The sequence below is a fragment of the Pezoporus occidentalis genome, unplaced genomic scaffold (genome assembly GCF_034315485.1).
Source record: "Pezoporus occidentalis ecotype Australia unplaced genomic scaffold, CSIRO_AGI_Poc_V1 ctg255, whole genome shotgun sequence".
Taxonomy (NCBI): Eukaryota; Metazoa; Chordata; class Aves; order Psittaciformes; family Psittacidae; genus Pezoporus; species Pezoporus occidentalis.
In genome coordinates this window covers 103,582-130,638 of record NW_026914448.1, presented here as the reverse complement: position 1 = coordinate 130,638, position 27,057 = coordinate 103,582, and the positions used below count along the sequence as shown (strand labels likewise).

At 44.0% G+C, this 27,057-nt stretch overlaps 1 protein-coding gene across 1 annotated transcript in view; it reads right to left on the bottom strand.

The window, feature by feature from the left end:
• Positions 1–1,283: 1,283 nt before the first annotated feature.
• IFFO2 (intermediate filament family orphan 2) overlaps positions 1,284–27,057 on the bottom strand; it is a 37,039-nt gene continuing 11,265 nt past the window's right edge. The window contains exons 2-9 of the mRNA XM_062623608.1: positions 13,034–13,094; positions 12,646–12,741; positions 10,223–10,363; positions 8,612–8,754; positions 5,458–5,578; positions 3,108–3,197; positions 2,331–2,461; positions 1,284–1,600 (exon numbers count right to left, since the gene is read on the bottom strand). Of these exons, the coding sequence (XP_062479592.1) occupies positions 1,495–1,600; positions 2,331–2,461; positions 3,108–3,197; positions 5,458–5,578; positions 8,612–8,754; positions 10,223–10,363; positions 12,646–12,741; positions 13,034–13,094 (889 nt within the window). The 3' untranslated portion in view covers positions 1,284–1,494. The remainder of the gene's footprint in view (positions 1,601–2,330; positions 2,462–3,107; positions 3,198–5,457; positions 5,579–8,611; positions 8,755–10,222; positions 10,364–12,645; positions 12,742–13,033; positions 13,095–27,057) is intronic.

Genomic DNA, 27,057 nt, shown 5'->3' with positions numbered 1-27,057 from the left:
TTTCAATCTTGGTCTAAAAAACAAACAGAAGATTATTGGCTGAGGTTTATACCCTGTTTTTACCTGGCTGAGGTGCTACAATTCCCACTATAACCATACCTGATGATGACAGAGCTGCCTCAAACACCACCGAGACTTTTGATGCTGCTTTCTCCTGTGTAAAAATACAGAAAGATTGACAAAGTCTGGGTCTCCTCACTTTCTCACAGAGAAAGCACATGGCTGTCCCTCCCTAATTCTAGGGCAGCAGTAGTTTGAGATTCATTCTACTACGCCCTAAAAAGGATTACAGTATTTCCTGATGTTCAGCCTTCCTGAAGAACAGTGGTCTGGAACTCTCCCAGTGTCGTGTCTCAAGCCTACGTCTATCCTACCGCATGTCAGTTTATCCTGATGCTTCAAACTATCCCACTCTAAACATCATGAAAGCAGCATAAAATGGAGTTACCTCCCTGTCAGCAAAGTCAAATCTGCAAACACTATGGTTTAAAAAAAGAATCCTGAAAAAGAGAACACACAAAACAACACAAGAACTGAAGGGCTGATTCCCCTCCTAATCCAATCACCGGAAACAAAGGCATTGTGATATGACATTCCTCCTCAAAAGAAGCTCTACAGATAACTAACATGTGCAAATGTGGTTTTAGCTTTCCTTTCCCAAGAGATAACTATTTCCCAGCAGGGACCAAACATTCCATATAAATAAGGCGAGCTTTTTTTTTGTGGGTTTTTTGTTTTTGCATAGAAGTTTATCAGGGATATTCCCACCCCATGGAACCCTCCTCTGTCCCCTGCTTTGCCACCGAGCTGAGACCTGCTGCTTCTTCAGACTCTGGAGTGGAGCAGAGAGCTTGTAACGCATCTCAAAGGCTCCTTCAGCCAGAAAGATGGAACTGAGAAGCTCCTGTTAATATTGTAGAACTGCTTAATCCTAAAAGCTGTCTCTACCCCTGCTCTTATTTTAAATGCTTCAAGTTCAATTTGGACTGTTACAGTTCAAATTGTTACAGTTCAATTCTCTTGCTTGGAGCCAGACTTTGGTAATTGCACCATAAATGTCTCGGGTTCACTTCTCATTTTGCCAGCATTCCTTTTGCCAATGGGTGCAGCAGTTCAATAAAACCACGAGCTTCTCGAAACACCCAGAGCCTTTGCAGCACCATTCTCTGCTAACGGATTAGGATTTGTTGAAAGAATATTTTGTATAAAAACACCTGCTATTAATATTCCACTGGAGCTCAAAGTGGCTCAGCTTGGGGCAAAGGCACAATTAAAACACCATGTTTTCTTACAGGACTCTGCATTTACGATTTGTAGAACAATAGAAATTTACAGCACCAATCCTTGCGTGGGGTGGGGATGCGTGTAGGAATGAGTCCTTAGAAACCCTGTGTGAGGGCTTATGAGTCTTATTGTTATCTGCCCCCACATCAGTGTATTCTTTTACAATCTTGTCTTGTATCTTCCCTTTCACTGGAATGCTCCAGCTATGTATCAGGTGACCATGGGCTCCACATCCGTCTCTCTGTCCAACTCGTCCTGAATTTCATCTGTGTTTCCTGAGTCGCTGCTGGCTACAGAGCTGGGAGATGGAGAATTTCTGCAGGAAAAGTCAGAGAAAGGTTTAGACAAGGAATTAAATATCAATGAGAGAAAGGGGGGGAAAATGAACCTTTGAAGAAAATGGTGGCTTTCACTTCCCAAAACATTTTTCAATGTACTTTATTACCATTAAGCTTTGGGTTTATGGTAAATACCAGTAGTAAACCAGCCCACGTGCTGCCACCCCACTCCTGCCATCTCCTGAACAAACGTAAAGGCTGCCCTGGGTTTACTGATGAGGAAATGGACGATGAACATCCTACAGAGAGTTTCATCATCCATAAGTATAGACTTGAAAACTCTAAAAACGTTTAGCATCTTGTTCTTTTAAGCCAGGATGTGCACTGGGGGCAAGCAAGAGCTAAGAAAAACCCCTTACAGTATAGGGTCCTTAACACATGAGAAGGTTAAAACCCAAGCTCTTCATACGAGCCCACAGTCAAGGTTTAATTTTGGCTTTTGTTTAAGAGTTCTACACCCATAATGTTAAGAATGAACGTCCATCCAAATTAGAGATCCCTGGTTTTGCCCTCAGCTGTTGAATCCTTTGAGCTGTTACTCTGTGTAGGAACACACAGTAACTTTTACACAGCTCCTTTTTGACTGGTATTTGACTCTGAACAAAACAACCTTACCTAAAGGACAAAACGATGCTACTGCCTTTAAAACAACTGGCAGGAAACAAAACCTCTTGAAGCACCCCAGGCAGAATGGTGACATCTTATTACCTGTCAGCTGAGCCTTTGATAAGCCTACGACAGGTTTCCATTTGGACATCCAGGCCCCTTTTCATACTACACATTTCCATGTATTCATGCAGGTGGCGATTCATGTCACTCTTGGCTGTGGCCAATTCCAGCTGTAAGAAATAGGAGAGAATATTCAGCCCAAGGGGAGATGGTAACAGCTTCTCCCAGCTTCACTGCATTTATATATTGGTGGAGATACTAAAGCTGTCCAGAGCCAAGCCAAAGCATCCACACCATTTATGTTTAACCTCAGTGTTGTAAACCAGCAATTCATTCATCAGCTGACGAAGCGCAATTTAATCAGAGCTCAGCACTGGTTTTAAGCAGCCCTCAAGTTGTTTTTTTTTCCTGCTGCTTAGCATCTTGTTTGTCAACACACAGTAATTAATGAAAGCATGTTCTAGGCAGGGCAGAGATTTGGAGAAGCTACAGCTGTTGTGTCTGGCAACCTCTGAGGCCACGTCTTGGAAAGCATTTCCCAGTGTGACAGTGGATATGCAAGGGGAGAAAGAGTAATAGTGCATTTTTGCTCTCTTTGTTCTGAAGGTTCTCTCTCTACCAGCTACAGATTTATGCTTACTCAGTAACAGTGCTGTGCAGAGAATGGTATTTAGAAAAGAACCCCAAGGGTATGTCAGAGGAAAATCCCTTACATAGACAGACATTCCATCTTTCCTCTGCGTATATACTGGATCAGAACACTGTATGTTTTCAGCCACTAGAAACAATTCCTATTGTCATGAACCACTTCCTTACCTCTATCTGCCCTATTGTTTCCTGGTATTCCTTGTCTCTGGTTTTAAAGAAAGACTCTGTTTCATGGATCAAGTTTCCCAGGTTTTCCTCCTGCAGGGGAAAGGTAGACACAAAGAATTAGCAAGAATGTAACACGGAACTCAGGTTTTCTTGTCTAACCTGCTCAGAAACGGAGCTTGCGATGCTCTTTCATGCAAAGAGTCTTCTCAATGCATTTTTATACAGGCAGGGAATATTCTGCTTCTTAAAACACATTTTTGTACAATGACAATGTACAATTTTTGTACACACAAAGTCTCTGATCAAGGGACCTACAGAGCAAGGCTCCAGCAATTAACACACATACACCCGGTGCTGCCAAAGAACCAGACCCATGGATTTTCCCAAAGCTTTCACAGTCTGATCACATTTAGATTGTAATTGCTCTCCAGCCACAAGGCTTTGTTTTCCTTGCACTGACCATCGTGCTACTTACAGCTTTGCTCTGGAATACCCATTTTCCAATTGCATATTATTACTCTCAAGTCCTTTCAGTTTCCATTAGCTCACACCTATGCTCTGCATGAATTGTTTCCTATTGAAATCTGTAACTGCTAGATAAAGCAAGCTCACTCCAGCCCACTACTGATGAAAATGCCACATGCAAGAACACATGCTGTCCCATAGGAAACACCCTGCCAGACAGCAGCTCCCATAATATCATCACTTCGGATTGTCAGTACAGTCCGGGCTACAAAACATACAGCACTATTTCATGCTGTCACAAAGAGACTAAAGCAACGTCTCTGTTCTCTCTTTCACATTATTACCTATCTCCCTTTTCCAGAAAGAAAATGATCAATTTAATGCAACTGCACTGATGAGCACTAATTATGTTTCCATCCTCTGGTCATATCTGAGGCAGCTTTATCAGGATCATGCCTGGTATCAGCACCAGGCTATCCAGCCTATAGCTACAAGAATCATTCCACTTATCCTTTTATATGCAGAAGTGCTTTAAGGAGGAAGGTCATAAAAGAAGGTGGCTATGGCACCATGTAAGAACTTGAAAGGAATAAAGCCACTGGAAGGAAGATTCAGACATGTAAAGCACGATGTTAAAGACCAGGCACAGTCGGAGCAGTCTTTATTCTGAATCTCCATCTACAAGACAAATCTACCCTTTCCTTGTATAATTTTCATTTAGAAGGATTTAAGCTGCTTAAAACCTTTACAGAGTTTTTGCACGTAAGGCCTGAGTTCGGCAATATTCCTCTGATAGCTGTGCTTATACATGCACACATGGGTATATGCAAATCAATCTGTCACTAATTCCAGCACATGGCTGCACATTATCACTCTGCCACTCTCCCTGCTCAAAAGACGACATGTAGCTAAGCACACTGCTTTCTGCAGCCCTAGCACTTCTAAGTAATCTCTGCAGTTTCAGAGGATGCCAGATGATATACAAACGGGAAGACATAACATTAACACACTCCTGGCAGTCAACACAAGACAATATTCAGGAGACTGCTGCCTCAGCATCTTCACACTACAGTGCTGATGGAAGGAGGCAGGATTATTTCTTACCTACTGCTGTTGTGCTGCTCGGTAATGAAATAATAGCATTGCATTTAAAGACTACCCGCACAAAGCCTGACCTTGGCATTTCAATCACTCTTTAGGCTTGTTTAAAAAGGCTCAGGAGTCACCCAATGAGGCAGCATGCAGCCATTAGCTTATTTAGTGTGGGATCTTAAGGATTAAAAGCAAGCTGTTTATTATCCACCAATGCCAGGAGAATCCTATTGACTAGGAAGATGGAAGCACAAGATTCACAGCTTCAGAAGATCCCTGGGGCCTTACGCAGACCTGCAGCCACAGCTTCTTTGTTTGTGATGGGATATACACGCTTTAACATCTTCCACAGGCCATACTGAGTTTATTTTCCTCCCCACTAAACTGTGCCATCGTGTGTGCTACTGTACTCTTTTGACAATTAAAATGTGAATGATAATCTACAGAGATGCTGTGTAGAAGATACAGGGGTTGAGATAAACGACTGCTCAGGGTGACAGAGCGTGTGATGCTCCTGCAACACCCAGACACATTGGATCTTTTGACACTTACTTGGTACTTTCATATACTCAGTTTGAAGGAGCAGAAGAAATGAAGTTTTACAAATAAACTGATTGCACACACTGAAAAGCAACCATAGAGAGAAAGCACTAAGAGGATTTTTAAATCGAAGCAAGTTTGTGTGGCAAACTAGACCACGAGCTAAATACGCAAAGGCTCAGATGGCTGAAAGCAGCTGAGGGGTACAGTTCCTGTAGAGAATAGTTTGGGAAAAGAAAGGAAATGAACTCACCTCTCCTTGGAGGTCAATGGAAGGATTGCAGTTCGTGAAGTCTTCCCAGAGCAGCAACGTCTCCTCATTCTCCTCCCATGTTAAACTATCACAGTCATCATCAAAATCGAATGTCTCACGACTGTTAAGGGAACAGAAAAACCATTAGTGAAAACTGCTGCAGCCCCACTCCTCTAATTAATCATCCTCTAATTAATCATGAAAAAAGGGGCTATGAGAACCAAGTGAAGGAAACAATGCAGCAGCTGAAAAACCTCACAGGTTTTACAAACAGGCTGTGCCACTGTCCAAGTCCCTCACTCCTGGGCTCTTTGCCACCCCCAAGCAGAATAAAAGCTCCTTGTTAACATCCCTGATGCCAGGCCACAGTCCTAGCTCTGTCCTCCAGATGGTGCTGCACATTAGTTTCCCCTGTTTGCAAAACCACAAAAATGTTTGAAACTATTCTTTTTAGACATGGGAAAAAGAGCCCAAACACAGCGTGAGGAGTTTGACAAGAAACAGCCACCAGAAGCCTCCCTGCGGCTTTGCATGTTGAAGTCCAGCCAATATTTCCCCTGAAGCACTTAAAAACCATGATTCCCCAAAGTAACAACGATTTAAAACTGAAGCCTCAAAGCAACGTGCAGGTGAGCAGAAATACTCACTGTTGACTTGAACAAAGATACTACTACAGCCACTTAAGACTGAGAACAAACAGTGGCAAGAGTGGCCTTTAACCTCGTTATTTGGTTAAGCCCCTTTAGTATGTTGTGTAAGAAAGGAAAGTTTTAGAAGGCACCGAGTCCCTTCTGGTTTGAACAGCAGCAGAGCAGAACACCAGTAGCTGCTTCTTGTCCTTGCTAAGGAGGCCTGACAAAAACCTGAACTGGCTCCCAGAAGCAGCCTGCTCATTTCAGACTGATGCATTTTTATTACTTGAGCTCACTTCCTTTTAAGCAGATAACATCTTAGTCCGGAAGCAGAGGCCAATGCTGTCTTCAGGAGGCTGAAGAGCTTGGCAAGAGACAGGCTCTTTGCCTGGACTCAGCATGACTTTAATAAGTCATTAAACCAAAAAACCCTATAAACTTGGGGCATACGGAACAGTGCCTTTTGCAATGCAACTTTTTCACATCAGTTCCTTTTTGCAAGGGCTACCCTCGTGGAAGAGCCCAAAGGCTCCAGTTCTGGCTGCTGCTTACTTCAGACACACACTCTTCAAGGCTGATTGCATTTGGACTTTTTACTACTAGACACGTAAAGATCCAAGTTTGTAACAGCTAAAATGCAAGTTGCTTTGTTTCTGTGAATGAGAGAAGCTCTTCAGCTGTGTATTTTCTACTTCACAAAGACCCCAAACCCAGACATAGAATCGTAGAATAGTTCAGGTTGGAAAGGACCTTAAGACATCCTTAGAAAGGTACCATTCCCAGTAAGCCTGTTCTACATCAACCAATTTGAACATACCCTGCAGTGCTTTGTGCCATGTGTAATAGGACCAGGAGATAAGAAGTCCATTAGCAGCACCAATTAAAATCAGGTATCACAGGCCAGGTTGAGGAACAAAACTAAAAGCCAGATGCAGTACAAACCTGGGAGCTCAATTTTAGCCTCTTGCTTTTCTAACACCTACACACTCTCTGCTGTCACATTGAGTTTTAGTGGTAGAGAAGACAAAAATCTATTTATTACACTGAATATTACTGAGGGCCTAAAGATACCCCAAACCAGAGTCCTAACAAGAGGAGTTCTCTATGACTTTTGCAAGAAACATGCCCTCCTGAATGTGAAATTCAGGTGGAAAGAAAGACATTCCATGGAAGCAGAACTTTAGGGAACAGCTGACGACAGAAGAGGAGTTAGTGCTCTTCCTGGAAAATTTCTTGTGTACTCCTACATATGAAATACTGTCCTACATGGTGTGGGAAAGCACTGGGAATTCTTCCCTCTGCAGTCACTGCAGGAGTTGGCAGAAGTCACTGTTATTCAGTGCTAGGGAAGTCAGATATGTAGTGCTTGCTGGGGTTATCCTCTGCCAAAAGAAAACAGCAGAGACCCTCAAAAGCCTCACCAGGCTGTGGCCACCTCCATCACTTCTAGAACAGAAGAACGTAACACCAGGGCACAGCACCAGCCAGCCTCCTGCACTGCTTTATGTGCCACCAAGATGCAGAGTCTCCTCTCAGGTGCTACAAACTTCCAAAGACTCCAATCTGGGAGTCTTTAGGCAAAATAAATGCCAGACCTTCCAGCTGGGGAGACAACATTCTGGAGCAAGACTTGCAACTGCTAGAACTGATCTTCTGGACAGACCCACCACTACCATTTGCCTATAGCTCCACTGAAAAATCATACAAAATACTAGAGAAGTTTGTATCCGCTTTGAACTGAGCTTTCAGTGACCCTCCCAAATTCCAGCCAGCCCAAGCAGCAGTGAGGTTCTTTCCAATACTCTAGAAATCTGATTTTCAGCCAAATATGCAGAATAGACTCATGTTTTGTACTTTTTTTATGGTGTTGCATATTTCTTGGTTTGCTACTGTTATAACAGTACTGCTTTGGAATCCTGTGTGCACTTCCAGTGCTTCTTTCCAGGAAGGACATGAAGCTGCTGCAGCAAGTCCAGAGGAGGCCATGAGGATGATCAGGGGCTGGAGCAGCTCCTGTATGGAGCCAGGCTGAGAACATTGGGGCTGTTCAGCCTGGAGACCTCATAGTAGCCTTCCAGTATCTGAAGGGGGCCTATAGTAATAAGACAAGGGTTGAGGGGTTCAAACTGAAACAGGGGAGATTTAGGTTGTATAAGGAAGAAATTTTTACTGTGAGGGTGCTGAGGCGCTGGCACAGGGTGCCCAGAGAAGCTGTGGCTGCCCCATCCCTGGCAGTGTTCAAGGCCAGGTTGGACACAGGGGCTTGGAGCAAGCTGCTCTAGTGGAAGGGGTCCCTGCCTGTGGCAGAAGGTTCGAACTGGATGATGTTAAGGTTCTTTCTAACCCAAACCATTCTACGATTCTATGATAACAGCAGTAAAAGAAGATTCTCTACCTAAGGGAAGAACAAAAATCAGTTCATTTTACTTGAATTTCCAGAAAACGTATGTGGCAGCTCGAGTGTTCTGGGACTAAGTCTGCATTTCAGAACAAGCTTTCCCCATGTTGCTCATGATACTCACAGCTGATTAAACATGCGCTTCATTTCATCTGTGATGTTCAAGGAGCAGCTGACCTCATCGTCAGAGAACCTGCCATTGTCTCCATCCTGTTCAGAGAGGTCATCATCAGATGTGAGCTTGCGTTCTTTCTTCTTGGAAGCCACCTTAATTGGAGAGAAGAGCAGTAACTAGAAGGTTCAACTGAAGTTGCTGCACCATGAGGGGCAGAAATAGAGACAGAGAGGCATTAGGTGTGAGCAGATATAACTGTTCATCAGGTCCCAGGCAATTCAGGGCTTGCTCGTATTCAAGACGGGAATTGCATCTGTTAATGAGTGGTGAACACAGAGCACAAGGAAGCAGTTCAGAACAGGGAAGAGCAAAGCAAGCTGCAGGCTGCCAGCGCTCTACAGATGTTCATCTGTTCACTGGCACCGGTCTGTGATTGACCAGAGAACATGCAGAGGTTAGAATGATACAGGGAGAAGCAGAAGCTGGCAGGAGTGCCCAGGCAGCAGGCTTGAGAGCAATGACAGAACTCTCCCTCTCTCCTGCCACCACCACAGGATTGAACCACCACAAAAGAGCAGACAGGAAGCCTTCCTAGGTAGCCTTGACTTCAGGGTCATTCCCACCCCAGCAGCAGAGGCAGACTGCTAATCATCAGGTTGACAGAAGAAGGGTTAAAGTGAACCATGAAAATGCCTGGACAACCTCAAAGAAATGAAGTTCAGAAACACACAGACAACTCAAGGGATGCCCCTGCCAAGGGTGCAGAGGATCACTTCTTCATCTGAGGGCTGTGAACATGAAAGATATTCACAGATTGTGGCACAGAGTCACAAACACACAGTCCACTCCCAGCCTACTTTAGCTTGTCCTCTACTCAGCATATAAACCATCCCTTACTGGTATTGTTCTCCACAATGATCATTTTAACCACTGCATGCTTGACCAAAAGTGCTCTGCAGTTACCTTTGAGCAGAAAGACATGGCAGCTCTACTCAAAGACACGCTTAGATCACAGTAGGAGGAAGCTGGGTTAATCACAATTGAAAGTGCAGTTGGGACAGAAGACCAGCTGCATCAGGAGTTACAGGTTTGCTCCACACAGAGCTGTTAACTGCTTGCTTTTGGAGCAAATTAAATCACTTTCCTACTAGCACCAAGGAGCCACATTAGCTCAATGAAAGCAAGGGGAGTTTCTAGTTCAAAGCAGTCATAGCTCACCATCACAGAAGTGTTATTTCTGGCCTCGGAGCTTAAGCCAGAAATAAGAACATTCAGATGACAGTTGTAAAAGCTTAAAACCCTTCACTTATGAAGGGAACAAATGTGAGGAAGCCATTTATACAAACCTACACCCTGTAATGCTTTTTTCCCTGCATTCATTGTAGACTAGCATCAGACTAACAGTGTGCCTTAAAGGTCATCCCGAGGCTTCTTATTTTATATGTTGTGCTCTTAATACTAGAGAAGAGAGCTATATTCCAAGAGTGAGAAAGAAGAAAATACACCTGCACAGAGAAATGTCAAGAGAAGGCAAATGACCTGGACCACGCTCCTCAACGCTGCTCCCTCTTGTCCCCTCACTCCTTGTCCTACCCTATGGAAAATTCATGGCCTAATCACCTGGAATATCTTGGAAACGTCTTCAGAGTTGCGCTGCTGCGCTACATCACACAGCTTGGCTGTGATATCGATTCGCCGACAGATGTCCATGTCCACCTTCATGGCCTTTTCTTGAATCTTTGTGTCCAGGTCTGTCATGGGCTGCAGGAAGGACAGTAGTGATTATCCTCTATTATTATACAGTTCAGGAAAGAAGAGATACCCCACAGTATCTCTCTAACCCCAGGGCATACCACTCTTACACAGTATTACATCTTGCTCTCCGGGAAAGGCAGTACATGGACAATCTAAATGGACTAGACAGCTAACAAATAACATTCATATCTGACCCTAATAAAGTTGCAGAGTGTTCTGTCACTGAAAAACCTAACCCCACCCCAAAACAACTGCTAGATGTGGTGACAGGCAAATTGTACGGGACGATAAAGCTTTAAAAAGGGAAGAGAAAAACCCTGTTGAGATTGTGCATGACAGAATAAAATCTAAGACCTGGGGAGTATGCAACAGTTCCCTTCCTTTCAGACAGAAAAGCTGTGCCTGCAAGAGGAAGATGCTTTTAAAACAGACCCCAGGTTACACAGCAACAGAAACATGAAATCAAGACTGGATCTAAAGAGATCCATGAAAACTTGTGACAAACAAACCACTCCTCGTGGCATTAACCTGGCTTCCAGCCTAGCAAAAGTTCTATTTGAGAAATATCTTGTCTTACTTCACTCTGGGCAGTAACCATAAACATCATTTACACAAGATACTCCCACTCAGACAGTACAGCTGGCTCCTTAGGAAGAAACATTAAAGCAAAAAGTGTATTTTCCAGCCTAGACAAGACTTGCTCTGCTAGAAAGTACCACTTCAATGGCTGGGCAATGCTTCCTCTGTGACCAGAAAAGCAGAAACACTCTCTGCAGAGCATGCTTAAATACCGAATCCCCTTTCCAAGATGAAAACTGTGGGGTTAGGTTTGTTTGGTTGGTGTAGTTTGCTTTTGGTTTTAAGTCATTAGAAGAGTTCTTCTCTAGCCCCTGTCAACCACCTTTGGACAAGCTAGAGATCTCCGTTTTAGAACCACACTGAGAAAAAGAGGTCTTTAAACAGTGACACACTCTGAAACACTCTCTCAGTTGATAGGTACCAGCGATTCTTACCCACAGGAAGGCAAGAGCCACATGCCAACATCTTGCATTTCTCTGCTCTAAATATTTAGACAGCGAGATTCAAAACAAGCCTTCTCACTGCTTTCCTTATGCTCTCCTCTCTTACAGGGCTTGCAAAGCCCAAAGCACACTTGAGAGCAAGCTGAGGAGGATGTTTGCCTTCATCACCACCCCTTTTGTACACACGGAGCACCACTTCTTCCTCAGTGAAAACGTCACCGCAGTGATGCAACCCTAAGGAGCTTCTCCCTTTCACACTGCCTCTAACCAAGCATGCCTGTCCTCGATTAAACACCAGATGAAGAGACAGCTAATTGGCAAATTTCACACGAACAGATCTAGTGGCCCTGAGAGAATGGATTTGACACCAGGGAGCAGGTTCTGCAAGTTTATATAAAGTCAGAAGGAAGCAATTCTATGCAAAATTACTGAATAAATAAGCATAATAAGACATACTCATTAGACAACTGGCATCAGCACTTCTTCAGTCTTATAGAGAACAGCACCTAACTTAATGTTCACCTGGCTTATCTTCCTAGATACTTGCATGAGTACACGCTCTCAGTATGTCTAAGTGTAAGTATTCAAAGCCAGGTTGGATGGGGCTTGGAGCAAGCTGCTCTAGTGGAAGGTGTCCCTGCCCATGCCAGGGGCTGGAACTGGATGAGCTTTAGGGTCCTTTCCAACTCAAACCAGTGAAATTATCCAGTCGTAGCCTAAAAGATCCCCAGCCTTGAAATGAAGTCAGGATCTAAGGAGACACAGGAAAGCAGCACTGGAAACAAAGCCAGATACTCGAACCAGTGACACTCTGAGCTTTCCCAAAGGGATCTGGGAAATACACGAAGTGTGCTCCCTCTCTGAACACAACTCTCTTGTGTGACTCGGACCAGAATCCCTCCTGTTAGCAGTACATGGTGCTGCTCAGTGACGAATCCTTCACCCTGACCTGTGAGGTCTCCAACATTTGTGCCATGGCTGCAGATGTGAATGCCGGCACTGCCAGCTGCGGAGAACAGGGAAGGGAGGGAAGAGGCCGGGTTATGGGCTAAGCAGCAAAGTTAATGCATCTCTACACAGACCAGACAGGAAGCAGGGGGCAGGGTGATCTGCCTGATGCATTAGATCATAAAGGCAGCCATAAATGCTAACTACAAAGCAGCACTCACTAAGACCATAACCTTTTTATGAATGAAGCCATTTGCATGACACACGCATTTCACAAAGGCAGTGGGAGTTGGCCACTCCGCTCTCCAGTGTACTTACATCACTCATCAGACCCTTAAAGACCACGAGTTCTGCTTTCAGTCTTTCAATCTTTTCATTTAACTCCTCCTGGAGAGCTTCGGCTTCCTGTGCCTCCTGCAAGAGAAAACACACAAAGAACTAAGGGCTAAGAGGTCAATATATGCTTCCTCACTTAACCTGAACAGGGCTGATAAGGCTTGTCACCACCCCAGGCTTCACTTTGTCAGACTTCAGCACCTCCCTGCTTCAGCTTCCAAACATTAACACTATTCTCTAGCACAGAGCAATGCAGTCAGCTGCTTTAGCTAGAAGAAAGATTTTTAAAAGACAAATGCAAGTTATTACCACCATAATAAAAGGCACAGAGAAAACCTGTACTTTTCAATACATGCTGTTCAAAGCTTACCTCTCGTAAGGTTTCTACCATAGATTCCAGACTCATTCTTCTTGTGAATTCCTCTTCCCATCTGAAAGATAAGATTTGCAGGCAAAGTGTTAACTGGTTTTTCCCCCTCAAAATCACAAGTTTTCTGGTAGCTGTAGGATGATGACAGTTACTTGAAATGTAAAGCAGATGGTCCCCCACACTTGTACACCCTTAGAATGGGAACATTAAGTCTTGTAGGAGACTAAAAGCTAAATCCACTTTCATTGGGATCACTACTCTTCCTGTTCTCCTATGTAATACTTGGTTGCAAACAAAAGTGGGCCATTTTCAGTGCAAGAAGAATCAGCTGAAGGTAAATCATGTGAATCAGCAGCTGTACTATTCATCTGCTCAGCCCAATCAATTCATACCTTAATGTGCTTTTGATATCAAAAAGCTCAATAATCTACATGCCTCAATCATTTCCCAGCACCATCATTGCAAGCAGTACTTAGAGAAGCATCCTTGAAGGGAGGGAACACACACTTACTCTGCTGCAGTACTGAATGGGCAGAAGAAAAGGAATTACAAACTGTGTAATTAAACCTCATACTATGAGCATCGTTATATTTGAGTTCATTGTTGGATTAAGTGTAAAAATATCCAACAGTTCCCCTTTTTCAACATCAAAACCCTTTAAGGAGCAAAAAGCACTATTTGACCATACTAACTCGAAAGCTAAACTCTTGAAAACATGATGATACCCATTCATACACACTGATATGGTTTGATTTGGGGGAAGAGAGGAAGTAAAACATGTGTCCCTCTTTTTGAATGGGCAGTGGTGCCACATGACAGTTGTCCTGTCTACTGTAACAACAGGAATTACACCCCTGGAAGAGAAACTTTGGATACCACCTGATGAAAAACAGAGTCCCATCATGGTAATTCCTGTTGCCACTTCAACACATTTTATAGCCCAACTGAAGATGGGAAACCACAGCCCAGAAATCTATTAAATCAAAGGATTCTTACAAATGCAAGGTAAAATCTGCTAAAATGCATCATTCCATCCTATTTTCAAACCACAAAGGAACCTGGTGATGGGTAGATTGCAGGATATTCCCACTGAGGCAGCTGGTTTCATGCATACGTAATCACTGTGCCACTCGATCCATCTCCTCATTCCAAGTGCAAATTTAATCCCATCTGAAATGGAAGCCAGGGGGGACCATTTCAGCAGGAAGGATGCAGGCAGGCACAGTGCTATTGCAGTTTGCTGTCTTCAGGAGCCGTCACAGGCACCTGAAGGGGTTTTACATCTTAATGCAGCAGCAGCTCGGAGGAGCAGGGTGCCATGATGACATGCTGCCTACATCCGCTCCTTCCTGCTGCTGTGGGGCAGGAATCTCCAACATCATGGCATGTGGATTCCCTGTCATACAGTTTGCCTTACGCAGGAAGCCTTGTGTGCATCTTTTTAGCAGCAACGATTTATTGCCAAGCAAAGGAAAATATTTAGGTTGAAATTTGCATTTGTCATCGAATGTTTTAGCTCGTATTTGCATTTCCTATTTGTTTTTTTCACTACTAATTCCACATATTTCTATAAAAATAGTAACTGGATATTAAAATCTGTTATCCAGATTTTAATATTAGAGGCAGCAAGGTGAAATTAAAGCAAATGGATCTGCAGTCTGGAAGATGGGCTCCTTCTGTTACAGGAGGAGTGTTGCATGGCTTCAGTCATTCCTCCTGGTCTCTCTGCCATCAGGCTGTCGTTTAGGGCTGGAAGTCAGGCAGACACTGCAGAAATTGATACGCTGCTTCTCCAGGTTTGCACTGTTGCAATGAGGACGCCTGCCTTCATCCAGGTTTGCCTGCTGTACAGTCTGCATCCTCACAGTGCATTCTGCAGAGGGAAAACATAACTGCGTGGTTTTGCAGCCTCTGCCAAAAGCTAGGGAAAAGGATTAGCATTCCTCCTCAGCAGTCCAGCCACGCTGGGCTGCTGCCAGAATTACACATCTCAAAGTCTGCTCGGACCCAGACCTTCCTCATCCTGCAGAAATTCCAGGAGTTCCTTTATTTTTTCCCTTTGTGCCATTTTGCAGCACAGGGATTTACGACCCTAATTCCCTTCCATCACACTCCTGGTGTCTTCAAGAGCAAAAGGATCCCCTCTTTTTACACACACACACACAGAGCCTCTCCACAACTCCTGTGGTGTTCGTTATAAGAACAACAAAGCAAGGCCATTTTTAACCCAAAAGTTCCTGCCTAACAAAGAAGTTTGCACTGGATTGACATGAAGGTCCTGCTAGAAACATTCATATCACATCCTGAACCTCAGAGCACATTTCTCCCACCCACCACCAAGCTGATTAACCTCATTTAACAGCTAAAAATGCCAATCTTACTTTCTCCTCACACATAAACCTCGGGAGACTATTTGTAATGAAGAGAGGGAGGAAATGGACAGGAAGGTAGAGGATAACAATGGAGCAGAGGATTAATTCTCCATTTCAACTTCCAAGGAAGTGAGATAATAGAAAGATTGCTCATTCATATGATCATCCTGTATTTGTTGTGACACACAGGGCTTTAAAAGGAACCTTGGCAGCTGTGCTACTTACTACACACTCCAGCAAATGCAGCAGTGAGGAGTCAGTGTGCCACTGAGAAGATGCTAACTATAGCTCTGACATCTTTCATATTCAAGACACTAAACTATTCTCCTGGTCATTTATACTGGCCAGTATCTTCCTCTTTAGTTACCATCTAAAAGCAGAAGATGCTGTTCACCCAGCAGGCTGCAGGTGCCTTCTACTTCCTAGCAAACAGAAGCAGTGATGCCACGCTGCATGTATGTCCATGAAAGGGACCAGAGCCTTCCTTCATCCCAAGGAAGAGGGAAGCACCACCTGATTATCCCTTCTGCAGCACAAAGCAGAGTGGGCAGGTAACTCCTCAGCTGGATAAGCATGGGAGAAGCAGCACAATGGGGACTGTAATCCCAAAAGAGAAATGGCTGCACACACTGTAGGCTAAAAACCCAGCAGACTTCATATACTTGCTACAGGGTATTACCCAGCCAGCTGCTCCTGCTGCTCTCAAATACACTGATTTCTTGGCTCAGATGCATCGATTGCATCCCAAAAATCTATTTTCTGACCCATGGTGCCATCTAAATTTACCAGACTTCAGTTTCTTGTTTTACTTTATTTAACACCAGTAATACAGATTCCAAATCTAACCAAGCTTTTTTCCTTCTTTCCCATCTTCCAAGAAAGTTTTAGCTCCAACCCACCCCCAAATAAAGGGATTCTAGGAGCTATGGATCTATTCCCCTTTTACCAGATGTGACACATTACATTCCAGCAGCATTCAGTCATTGCAGCTTCGGGCCCCAAACTACTTCTGCAGTCGTGTCTTACATAGCTTAGAGGAGAACAAAGGCTGCTGGCTTTCTTTAACGGGAATAGCTACATTACAGGGATATTAGACAAACAAAACACATGAATAGTCAGCTGGGATTAGCACAGCTTAAAGCAGTGTTCTTGTAAAGCTGAGTCACACCACAAACTTGTGTGTTTCCTTTGAAATCGGAAGAGTAGCTACCAGTTCACCCATACTAACATCAGCTCCTGCACCCAAGAAAGCCCATGGAGACAGCCCAGGAACTGGATAATGTCACTTAAAAGCTTCTCTAAGTTTTCAGGTCTAACAGCCATGAAATTAAACTGAGCTTGTTGACACAACAAGCTTTGAGCCACTTTCCCACTCCCTGAATACCTGCATCGATGAACACAAGTATCTTTCTTTCTCCTTTCCCTGTGCCAAGGCAAGCTCAGGAATAGTGACCAGTGAAGAGAAGCGCCCACAGCAGCAATTCACAAAACCTCTTTGGAAAAGAAAGTTAGTTTTAGGGAAGTTTTCTTTCCAAATATTGCTCAGTAGCAGCTCAGCCCCAGGATTTTTAGGTGTGAGTATGGTATTACTTAGACAACAAAACACGCTTACGAAATACACCGGGCATAAACACACTGGTTTAAGTAGGTTTTTGCTCAAGGCAGAAAGGCACAAGTAGAGCAGTTAATGATGCCTGATGGTATCAACCACATTATTTCTTCTATAAAAAGCATCCTCCCCCAAGGAAGCAACTATTCCTCAAGTAGCACTGAATGACAACATCATTTTCCCATAAGAAAAACCTCTTTAGGGAGGAAGACAAGATCCTTCTTCCTGGGAGTTCTGTACAGCCACGCTGAGAAAAAAAACCCAAACAGAACAACAGAAAACAGTTACAGTGGTCCAGGCTTCTTCCATGCCCGTCTCTCAGGTACCAACTCCAAAGCTGCAGCATCTTCCCACCAGTTTATGGGGACAAGAGCAGCAGCAGAAAGGAAAACCTAATAGTTTATGAGTGCTTCAGTCGGCAAAAGGAAACTAAAGCATTAGTTTGAACAATGCCCATCAAATTACTGACAGTAATTCCTGAAAACAAACCCACTGAACAGACCAACCATCAGCACTACTTCAGGGAACAGCATAACTGTTTCTTCTTGCATGCTAAAACACCACTGTTCCACTTTTGGCACAAGATGCACCCAGCCTTGCTCATCTGTTGGACATGAAGCATCTAAGATGCCTTCTCTGATGTACCACACCTGCAAGAAGATGGAATAAAACACCCATGCTATGGCAGGGCCAAGTAATGACACGTCCAGAGCTGCCCACTCCCGCTCCTTTGTGGCAACACTGCTCATTCTTTGTGCATGTTGGGATCGTTCTGACGCCCATACATTGTTTACAGGAACCCTGAATGGCAAAGCTGGCCGGTGCTGGCACGAGATTTAACACTTAGCATGCACCAGCCTAAGCGATTTAATCGCTTTGCATTACTCACGGTTGTTACACGCCACCTCTCACCGTGGGTCTGTAGTAACATGCCCACTAATCCCCTTCTCCACCACCTAGATAATAACTATCAACATTACAGTTTATAACTCTGGTTATTATACACTGGTTTCATTGGCATTGACTTAACGGCCCAGATGTCCAAACTTGGATTCCCACACAAAAGGATCCAGAGCCTAATCCTGGGATCTGCCAAAACAAAATCTGAGAAGGGTGTGATAGTTGGGGATAAGAAAGCATCATGTTCAAGACTTTCTGGACAGATGTCATATAGAATTACAGAACGCCATGTTGGAAGGGATATCAAGGATCACCTGGGCCAACCTTTCTAAGCAAAGGTCTAGAGAAACCTTCACAATACTGAAGTTCTGCTGCAGCATCAGTCTCTATTGAACCGTTTGCAAGGATATTTCTTAACTGAAAGAAAAAACCTGCATCTACAATCTCACTAAACCATTTCCAAGACTGGAATGGCAGTTTGGGAATATAAATACAAATAGCTGTCTGCATGTTTTCATTAGCTTAAAAGAACCAGACCATGCAAGATGGATTTCATTTAACAACTCCATGAAACCTTTATTTTGTTAAGCAAACAAAATCATAGAATCCATTCTCTCTGCTTTTAAAATCCTTGCTTAAGAGATCATTTTCATGTCCAGGCTTAGTTTAGCACTATATTAAATCTAAGATTGCATTAATTTGCTTATTCACAAATGCCACCTCTTGTTTCAGTGGGCATTTTTAAGACGCTCTAAATAGAGGGATTCTCCCAGACGATCCCAAGCACAGACCATTTTGATCCCACATGCCCTGACTTCTTACTGAAGCAAATTAAATGTTAGTTGATGGGCTCCATGTAAAACCTATTAATTTAATGGGAACGTCTGATTCCATTAAAGCCTGGCTGTAACACAGCAGCAGCAGCACTTGAATGAAGTCATGTTTCTTGCCTGTTGCAAGCAACATCCTCTCCACAGATTCTCCTTGCTACAAGTCAGCCACCGCAGCATCACATTTCCCAAGCATCAGAGCAACGGAGAAGTTTGTACCCTTGAACCTCTAGCAATGCTCTAGAGGATACAGGAAAAGTCACTGCACAGAAGAACTTGTACCCTTTGCACTGTTAATACTTGGGTGTTTCATTATAAAGGAGAGTTTAATATTAAAGTCCTATTCCAGACTTGTGCTCTGCTTAAAACAGCATGCAGACCTTTGAACAGCAGCAACTGCTTGTGAAGGGAATTACTAAAAGGACTCACTATACAGCAAACCATTGTATAATTATGCCTCCCGATTACACACACCTAAAAAGATGCTCCAGCCTGTTACTGCAACCACAACAAAAATCATCTGCAAGTTCATCTGTGTTTTGTTCCTGACCACACAAGGTGTTTCAACAAAAGCCATGCATAATGTCACAAGAGTTCAACAACACCAAGTAAAAGCAACAGCCAGGCCTGCATTCCTTTAGAGAGAAAATTATGGTGCTTTTAATACAGCAGGAGATTCTACATATAATTGTGCAATATTCACAGCAGCATTAAACACATTCTCAGCTCCATAGCTAGGAGTCATACACCCCTGCAGCACTTATTCTTGGAAACAACACTGCACTAAAAAGCCAGTTTTAAATCTAAAGTGTATTTTGATACTTGGATAAGCTCTGGACCTCCACTTGCACCCAGCCCCAAACACAGAAGTCCATTAACAAAGACACAAGATACTTATTCAGGGAGGTGTAACACAGCACATGAGGCAGCTGTTGGGGGTTTTCACAGTATTTTATACATCTTCCTGTTAGAGAAAGCACTTAAAAGCTCTCCTGTCCTTGAAGGAGGGCACCACCTATTACAAACTTCAGTTCCTTTCAATCTCACAGCTAGGCAAGTGAAGGAAAACCAGAAATAAATCCTTGGAAGTCTTCCACTTCCCAGTGCATCCAAGGCTATTAATGCTGGTAAGTCTATTTCTACATCAAACAGTAGCAAATTCACTTGAAATAGGGCTGCCTTAAAAGAAATAATGGGTTGTGTTTTTCCCCCACCATAGGTGTACTGAGAAATAGGGTAAAATAGCTGAAGCCATCAAGCTCAGTGCAGCCCAGCTTTCACTTTCAGCAAGGCCAAGTTCAGAGCTGGCGGGCTGTCTGCTCTCGGCTGAAGAACTTGGCTTCAGCTTGCCCTCAGAACATGAAGGTGCCAGAGCTCTGAACTCAGTAAGTGCTATGCAAAGAAGTCTTTTCTCTTGTGTTTATGATCTAACCAACATCCTGGTTTCTAAGCCCTTCTGAAGGCTCGGGTCCAGAACTTCTGAGAGTAGGCAAGTTATAAGTTACTTTGATTGGAAAGGAAAGCTTTGCACAGCATCCTTTTTCCCCACGTGTTCTATACCCCTTTCATATTCTCCTGAAGAGAAAGATGAGGCCCATGACAACATACCCAAACCTGCAGATCACTGACCTGCCTATTCTGCTGCCCCAAATGATTTTGAACATCATTTAACAGGTTAAATCCATGAGAAGTGTTGAAAGCATAACTCAGTGCCGGGAGGGCAGCTTCCTGAAATGAGCCTGATCAGGTTAGGTAATTCTTTTTGGTGCTTCATGCAAGCCCATGGCATCTGGACTCTGCTACTCCTGCTCCTCTCGAGCACATGGAAATCATAACTGCTTTGGAGGAACAGAGCTTTTACACTTTAAGGAGGAAAAGCATAGGTGACATCTGTCTATTCAACCTGTATTTCTAACGTATCCATACTCCACAAGCAGAGTATAATTCAAACCCCATTTTATCGCTAGTGTCCTTCACACCTCAAACCATGGAGCTGATCACAGGAACATAACTACAAGCAAAGGAACCATTTCTGGCTAGTCAGACACTGTTTTGGCTGGTAAGATACCATTAGATTGCAAGCTCTTGGGGCAAGATTTATGATGTAATTCATGACACAGTAACTGCTACAGAAGGTGAACTAAACCCTGCTTTCCATAGCCTCCTCAGCTTGACAGCGTCTCACCACAGCTTCACAAACCTCTGCCCAACCTGTCCCAGCAACCGCAGAGGCAAGCAATGGTAGCTCAGGCTGGATGTACTCCTCAGCAGAGGTGGGCACTCACAGGCTGCAGCCAACTCTGCAGGCAGAATTCAAGCTAGTTGTATTCCCCTCAGCACCAGCAACTGAAATTCATTTGTCACTGCTGTCAGACTCTTCATGACAGCGTTTACAAGCCCTGAACAAATACACAGCTCTTAAGCATGAACAAATAATTCTGCAGTGTGGGTCTACTGCAGTTTTTGACAGCTGAAATGCAGTTCTTGGGTGGGTGCAGCAGACCCCGGAGAAGAGAAGAGGGATTTGGGCAGTAACATGAGAAAGCACAATGAGAAGGCTGCCTGCCTTCCATTTCCCAGCCAGCTTAGCAGTGCCTGAAGTTAGCCCAGAACTGTTTCTAACAAAAGAGCCTTGTGGAAGAAAGGCACCTCAGGCAAACACAAGGCCTACAAGTGGGATTGCTTTGGCAGGGGTTAAGGATTGACTCTGCAATAAAGGAAAAGCAGCCAAGACTACAAGGTAAGGACAAAACAGTCTACAATTAGGAAAAGACCAATAGCTCCAGACTAGGCAAAGACTTCAGAAGTGGAGACAGAGAAAGATGTGCAACAGAAGAGGAATAGCTCAAAAGCCTACCTCTAAGGAAGTTCCCCGCTGCAAAGAGGAAATGTCATGATGAACTTCAAGCTTCCAGTTACTTAGCTTTATTGAGACAGCCTTCAGCTATCATAGACACAAGAGCTGCAAACAAATTGAATTAGCAAAGATATCAACTTCTAGCAAGCTGCCCTTTGGCATTAAGACAGGCAGCCACTATTCCCTACGCCAACAGGATACCCAATTTGAGCAGTTAGTCTGAATTCAGCCCACTGCTGGGGAGCAGGACCAACCAGTGCCACGTCTCTTGTGCCTCCAGGGTACCTGCAGTGACATTTTGTTCTGAAAGGAAATGTCAGACACACAGTTTGCTTGACAAGTCAGCTCTGATTCCAGGAATATGATACAGCCCACGCATGGCATAGTAAATATGGTTGGGTTTAACTACAGAACATCTGATAAGATTTATACCCAAACACCCATTTGACATATATCAACACAGAATGACACTTTTGGCAAGACGACAATCAGAGAACTGAATTTTGTACTTCTTTTTAGCTCAACTGTGCAGAATTGAATCGTCCTTATCACTATTTTCTTGTAGCCTCGGTAGCTACTACTTCAACCTTCCTGGACCAATGCTCAGATTCTCAGTTCTCTTCCACTGGTATCAATTAAATCTGAAGCATTTCCCCCATTTTGTAGGTATATCCGCTTATTTTTTCCCCTTTCTTTCTATATATTTCTAGTAACAATAAAAAGGAAACTGACGGAGATGGATACATCCTGATCACACTATACTGGGTAACAGCACCACATTTCCAAGGCTGTTTCCCATGCTGCCATTCTTATTTACTTCTCACGGCGCCAGCAGCCCACCAACCAGCACTACCACAAAACAAAGAGAACTCGAGCAACTAAAACAATTGGGAAGAAATACTCCATTCTTACAGAGATCAGACTATGAGTTGCAAAAGCCACTGTCCTACAACCTTAATTTTAGCTCACAGCTGAGTCCGTGCTCACGTCAGTCGCGTCTGCTCAAACTGTCCTCTAGCAAACAGCAGCACTATAGTCACTTGTGCATGTTATTATGGCAAACAAACCCTTATCTCCCTTGCCACTGAAGTGTACAGAAGAGCTCTGCGTTCTCTAGGCCTGCAGAAGGCAACTGCAAGCACAGCTTATGAACCAGCCAAGGCAAAGAACATTACATTCCTGTAAAACCATTGTCACTGCTGCAGATAAAGTAATTACTCTGACTCATTCTGAAGCAGGTAATCTGAAAAGCACAGGATTACATTACTGCATAGTGCTGCTGGCTACAAGTTAATTATCAAATCCTGAATTCCCATGTAAGGAAATCTCTAGCAAACATAAGCACCCACAAACCTCACACATTAGAGACAGCTGATCACATATATACATTTATTTTACAGCTCTGCCTATTGACAAGCTGCTGGTTTATGCTCTTTTTTATGTCAGGCATTCAGGTGTTTTGTCCTAGCACTTTGCCACAGCCATGTGGGTATAAAACTGCTGTGAAATTCACTCAAGCTCACTAGTCCTAATGACCATTCTCTCTGAAGAAAACACTACTGAAATACAGTGAGGATGCTATAAAGGGAGAGAACAGAACAAAGACTGAGCCTGAAGAGAAGTGCTGACTTAAATCAACTATTCATATTCTTATTATTAGTTTTCCTACTTCCTACAAAAGTCAAAACCCTGCCTATTATTTTCTACTCCTCCTAAGGAACTCCTTTATCTACCCACCTCTGGCATGGCAGGGGGGTTACATTTCTTATGTGGGTCTGACAGACACGGACAAGCATCTCTGAGCAAACACGAAGCAGAAGTTTGATGTCTTTCAGTAGTTTCTTCGCTAACCCTGCAACAGCAGGGCAGGAAGCAGTAGCCCATCCAGTGCTTTTAAGCCATATTGCAACGATTGCATAGACTATTCATCATCTCGGATTCTTTTGGTGAATGCACACAAATAGGCTGGGACATGTGTTAACGTGAGAAACTCGTACAATCGGTGTCTCCTGCACCGAAAAGGTCAAAACAAGCTTTCAGAGACCCTGCGCACACAAAGGGGAGGCTGCACGAGGAGAGCTGTGGAACACAGCACGCTATTATCCCGGTGTCCCAGTAAAGCCATGTGATTCCTTTGGACAGCTCACCGCCAACAGCCACATCATTACAGCACTAAATAGAGGCTCCAGCAGAACAGAACAGCACGAGAAAAATGTCTTCTGCAAACTGCAACTGGGGTTGTTTATAAGGGAGTTACCAACAAAACTTCACTGCTCAGTTTCAGCAACCAAACTGCACAATGAGAAGGGATTATTATAACTGAGTCATGTAATAATCACAGAAAAATCCATCCATTGCTCAGGGAAACTTAAACCTCGCCTTATGCTCTTCATTTAATCAAATGTATTTCAAGAGCAGAAGATAAGCACCAGCATGTCTGTTCTAGAATCTGAAGCTTTACTAACTTAAAAGAAATCATAGAATTATTTAGCTTGAAAAATACCTTTAAGATTATGGAGTTCACCATTAACAGAACAGTTTTAATACTTGGCTAAGATGCAAGACTACTAACATGAGTACTTTAGAAGAAAACCTCCAAGCCATTGTAAACTGCACATTAGGTTAAGCAAATATTTGTAATACGTAACTTTTCTGCAGCCTACCACCAAGCATGACTTCCAATCCATCTATGCTGAAGACTTAATCCTAGAATGATGGGGGCTGGAAGGGAGCTTAAAGCTCATCCAGCTCAAATGCCCTGCCACAGGCAGGGACCCCTTCCACTAGAGCAGCTTGCTCCAAGCCCCTGTGTCCAACCTGGCCTTGAACACTGCCAGGGATGGGGCAGCCACAGCTTCTCTGGGCACCCTGTGCCAGCGCCTCAGCACCCTCCCAGGGAAGAGCTTCTGCCTAAGAGCTCATCTCAGTCTCCCCTCTGGCAGGTTAAAGCCATTCCCCTTGGCCTGTCCCTACATCCCTTGTCCCAAGCCCCTCTCCAGCTTTCCTGCAGCCCCTTCAGGCACTGGAGCTGCTCTCAGGTCTCCCCTTCAGGAGCCTTCTCTTCTCCAGGCTGCCCCAGCCCAGCTCTCTCAGCCTGGCTCCAGAGCAGAGCTGCTCCAGCCCTCGCAGCATCTCCATGGCCTCCTCTGGCCTCGCTCCAGCAGCTCCAGGTCCCTCTGGTGCTGCTGCCCCAGAGCTGCAGGGGGGGTCTCGCCAGAGCACAGCAGAGGGGCAGGATCCCCTCCCTGAGCTGCTGCTCACGCTCTGGGGGTGCAGCCCAGCACAAGGGGGGGTTCTGGGCTCAAGCGCTCACTGAAGCCAGGTCATGGGGAGCTTCTCACTGACCAACACCCCAAGTCCTTCTCCTCAGGATTGTTCTCAGTGATCTGATCCTGATACACTGTGGTCTCTCAAGCAAGGGATTCCCATCCTGTTTCTCTACTCCCTTGCACCCTCACTACAGACTTTTACTTCTTCACCTCCACTTCAGCACATTAATTTTAGAAGAGTAATAGAAAACTTAATTTTAGAAGAGTAGTGGAAAATACCTATGAATAAATCTAAGAGGGCAGGAGAAGCATTACCAGCACACACAACCGTATCAGTCTCTGACATGACTTGTTTCTGAAGCCAAGCACCCCAAGAGCTTCCACATAAAACCCAGTACACAAGACTTGAGCTGATTTCAAGGTTCTCCCCTCTACGTCTTCAGTTGCACTACAGGAATGCCTATTCTTCCACAGATAACTGTATTCCCCCTTCCTTCCCCTTGCCTTACCCCTAATTCTAGGACAAAAACAGGGAAGAAATGAGAACACAGGAGACTTCCAGAGCTGATAAAAATATTAGTACGGATGAAGACTTTGGGGTGTTAGGGAAAAAAAGGAAGAAGAAAGCGCACAATAAACCAGATCTGCAATTTGCTTCTAGTCAATGACACAGTAACAAAGGAGTGTAATTCTATATAGTTCAGGCTTGGCAGCACCTTTAAGAAGGTGGCACAGAGGCATGCTCTAATATACACCAGCACCATGTTAAAAATACATTTGTATTTCAATGGTGCTCAGGACATTTCACTTGTAATCTCTCACCTCCTACTGCAGAGGAGGACTCACAAAACACAGACACCTTGCCAGCAGTCTGGCAGCTGAGCAGACAAGTAGTTACAGCAGAGATTTAAAGCCATAATAAGCTCTAACGCTAAGCTGTCGGAAAGTACAGGCAAACTTCTGTGGTATGATTTGCCTTTCTATTTTCTATAAACACCTAATGAAAGCTTTCATGAATGTCCTTTGGAGGCTGCCAAGTTCAACTAGCACATTATCTCAGCTGATGCACATGACTATATGGAAGATTCTTACATCACAGCTCTAAGAAGTAATTTAGCAGGTTTTTAACTACAGGAACACTTTCCCATGTAGGGTGTAGGTTATTTCTGTACAGAACTGCCTTATGACTTCATGGCAGTGTGTTATGAAGAGGAAAACCTGGATGTTTTGAGCACTGTTGTTGCGCTCTGGTTCTCCTGCTTTCCGAACGGAGCAGGAATTCTTCGGCACTGGAACACAGACACTCATGTTGAGTCTGTGGCCTTCAGGTTGAGTTCCACTAAACAGACTCAGAGTTCTCTCATGAAGAGGGGTTTGCACAGTAAGGCGGTATGAAGCTGAGCATTACTCTGGAGAGCAAATCAAGGATGTCTGCCTGAATTCCACAGTTGGGAATAAAAAAATCCCAGTTAAACTGATAGACTTTCTAAAGGATTGCTTTCAGGAATGCATCAGACTAGACAGCATGTGCTGCATTTGGGCTAGCTGGTGATCCTAGAAGAAAAGGAAATATGTCACTAGCACAGTGCAAAATGATCAGCACCATTTTTAACACCTACTGAGCTCTACTAAGACATAATCCAAACCTTGTTTTCAACAGATATTCCAATCTTTTCTCATTTCAGTATTCAGGCCAATCATCCATTTCGGGGGAAAACCTGATCCACTTCTATAGAGAAATACTGAACCACGTAATTAAATGTACAATTAGCTAAGCTCAGCTGCTAGAAAGTAACCTGCATCAAGTTCAAAACATCGGTATTTTAAGATCCTCTCTCATAAAAGGTCTTCATCTGACCTAATGTTTTCATGAGGAAATGCTTTCTGTATGTAGCCATCCTCTTCGCTAGCCATGTGGCAACCACCCTGCTGTTACCACTTCAAACTCGTTCTGAAAGGCTCCAATAAACTCTGGTGATAATAGATCAGGATTACTCTTCTGTGGACAGGAACCAGAGATGCTGTGGATATATTACCACACCATTCCCATTCACTTCTGCATTTCTTCGGCCTGAAATGCCAAGAATAATTGCGAGTTGTGGTTGAAGTCCTCACCGCTCTCCTTCCCTTGCCTTTAGGTGTATCTCTATCTGCCCTCCTTCTTCCTCCACATCCTTTAAGAGCCAG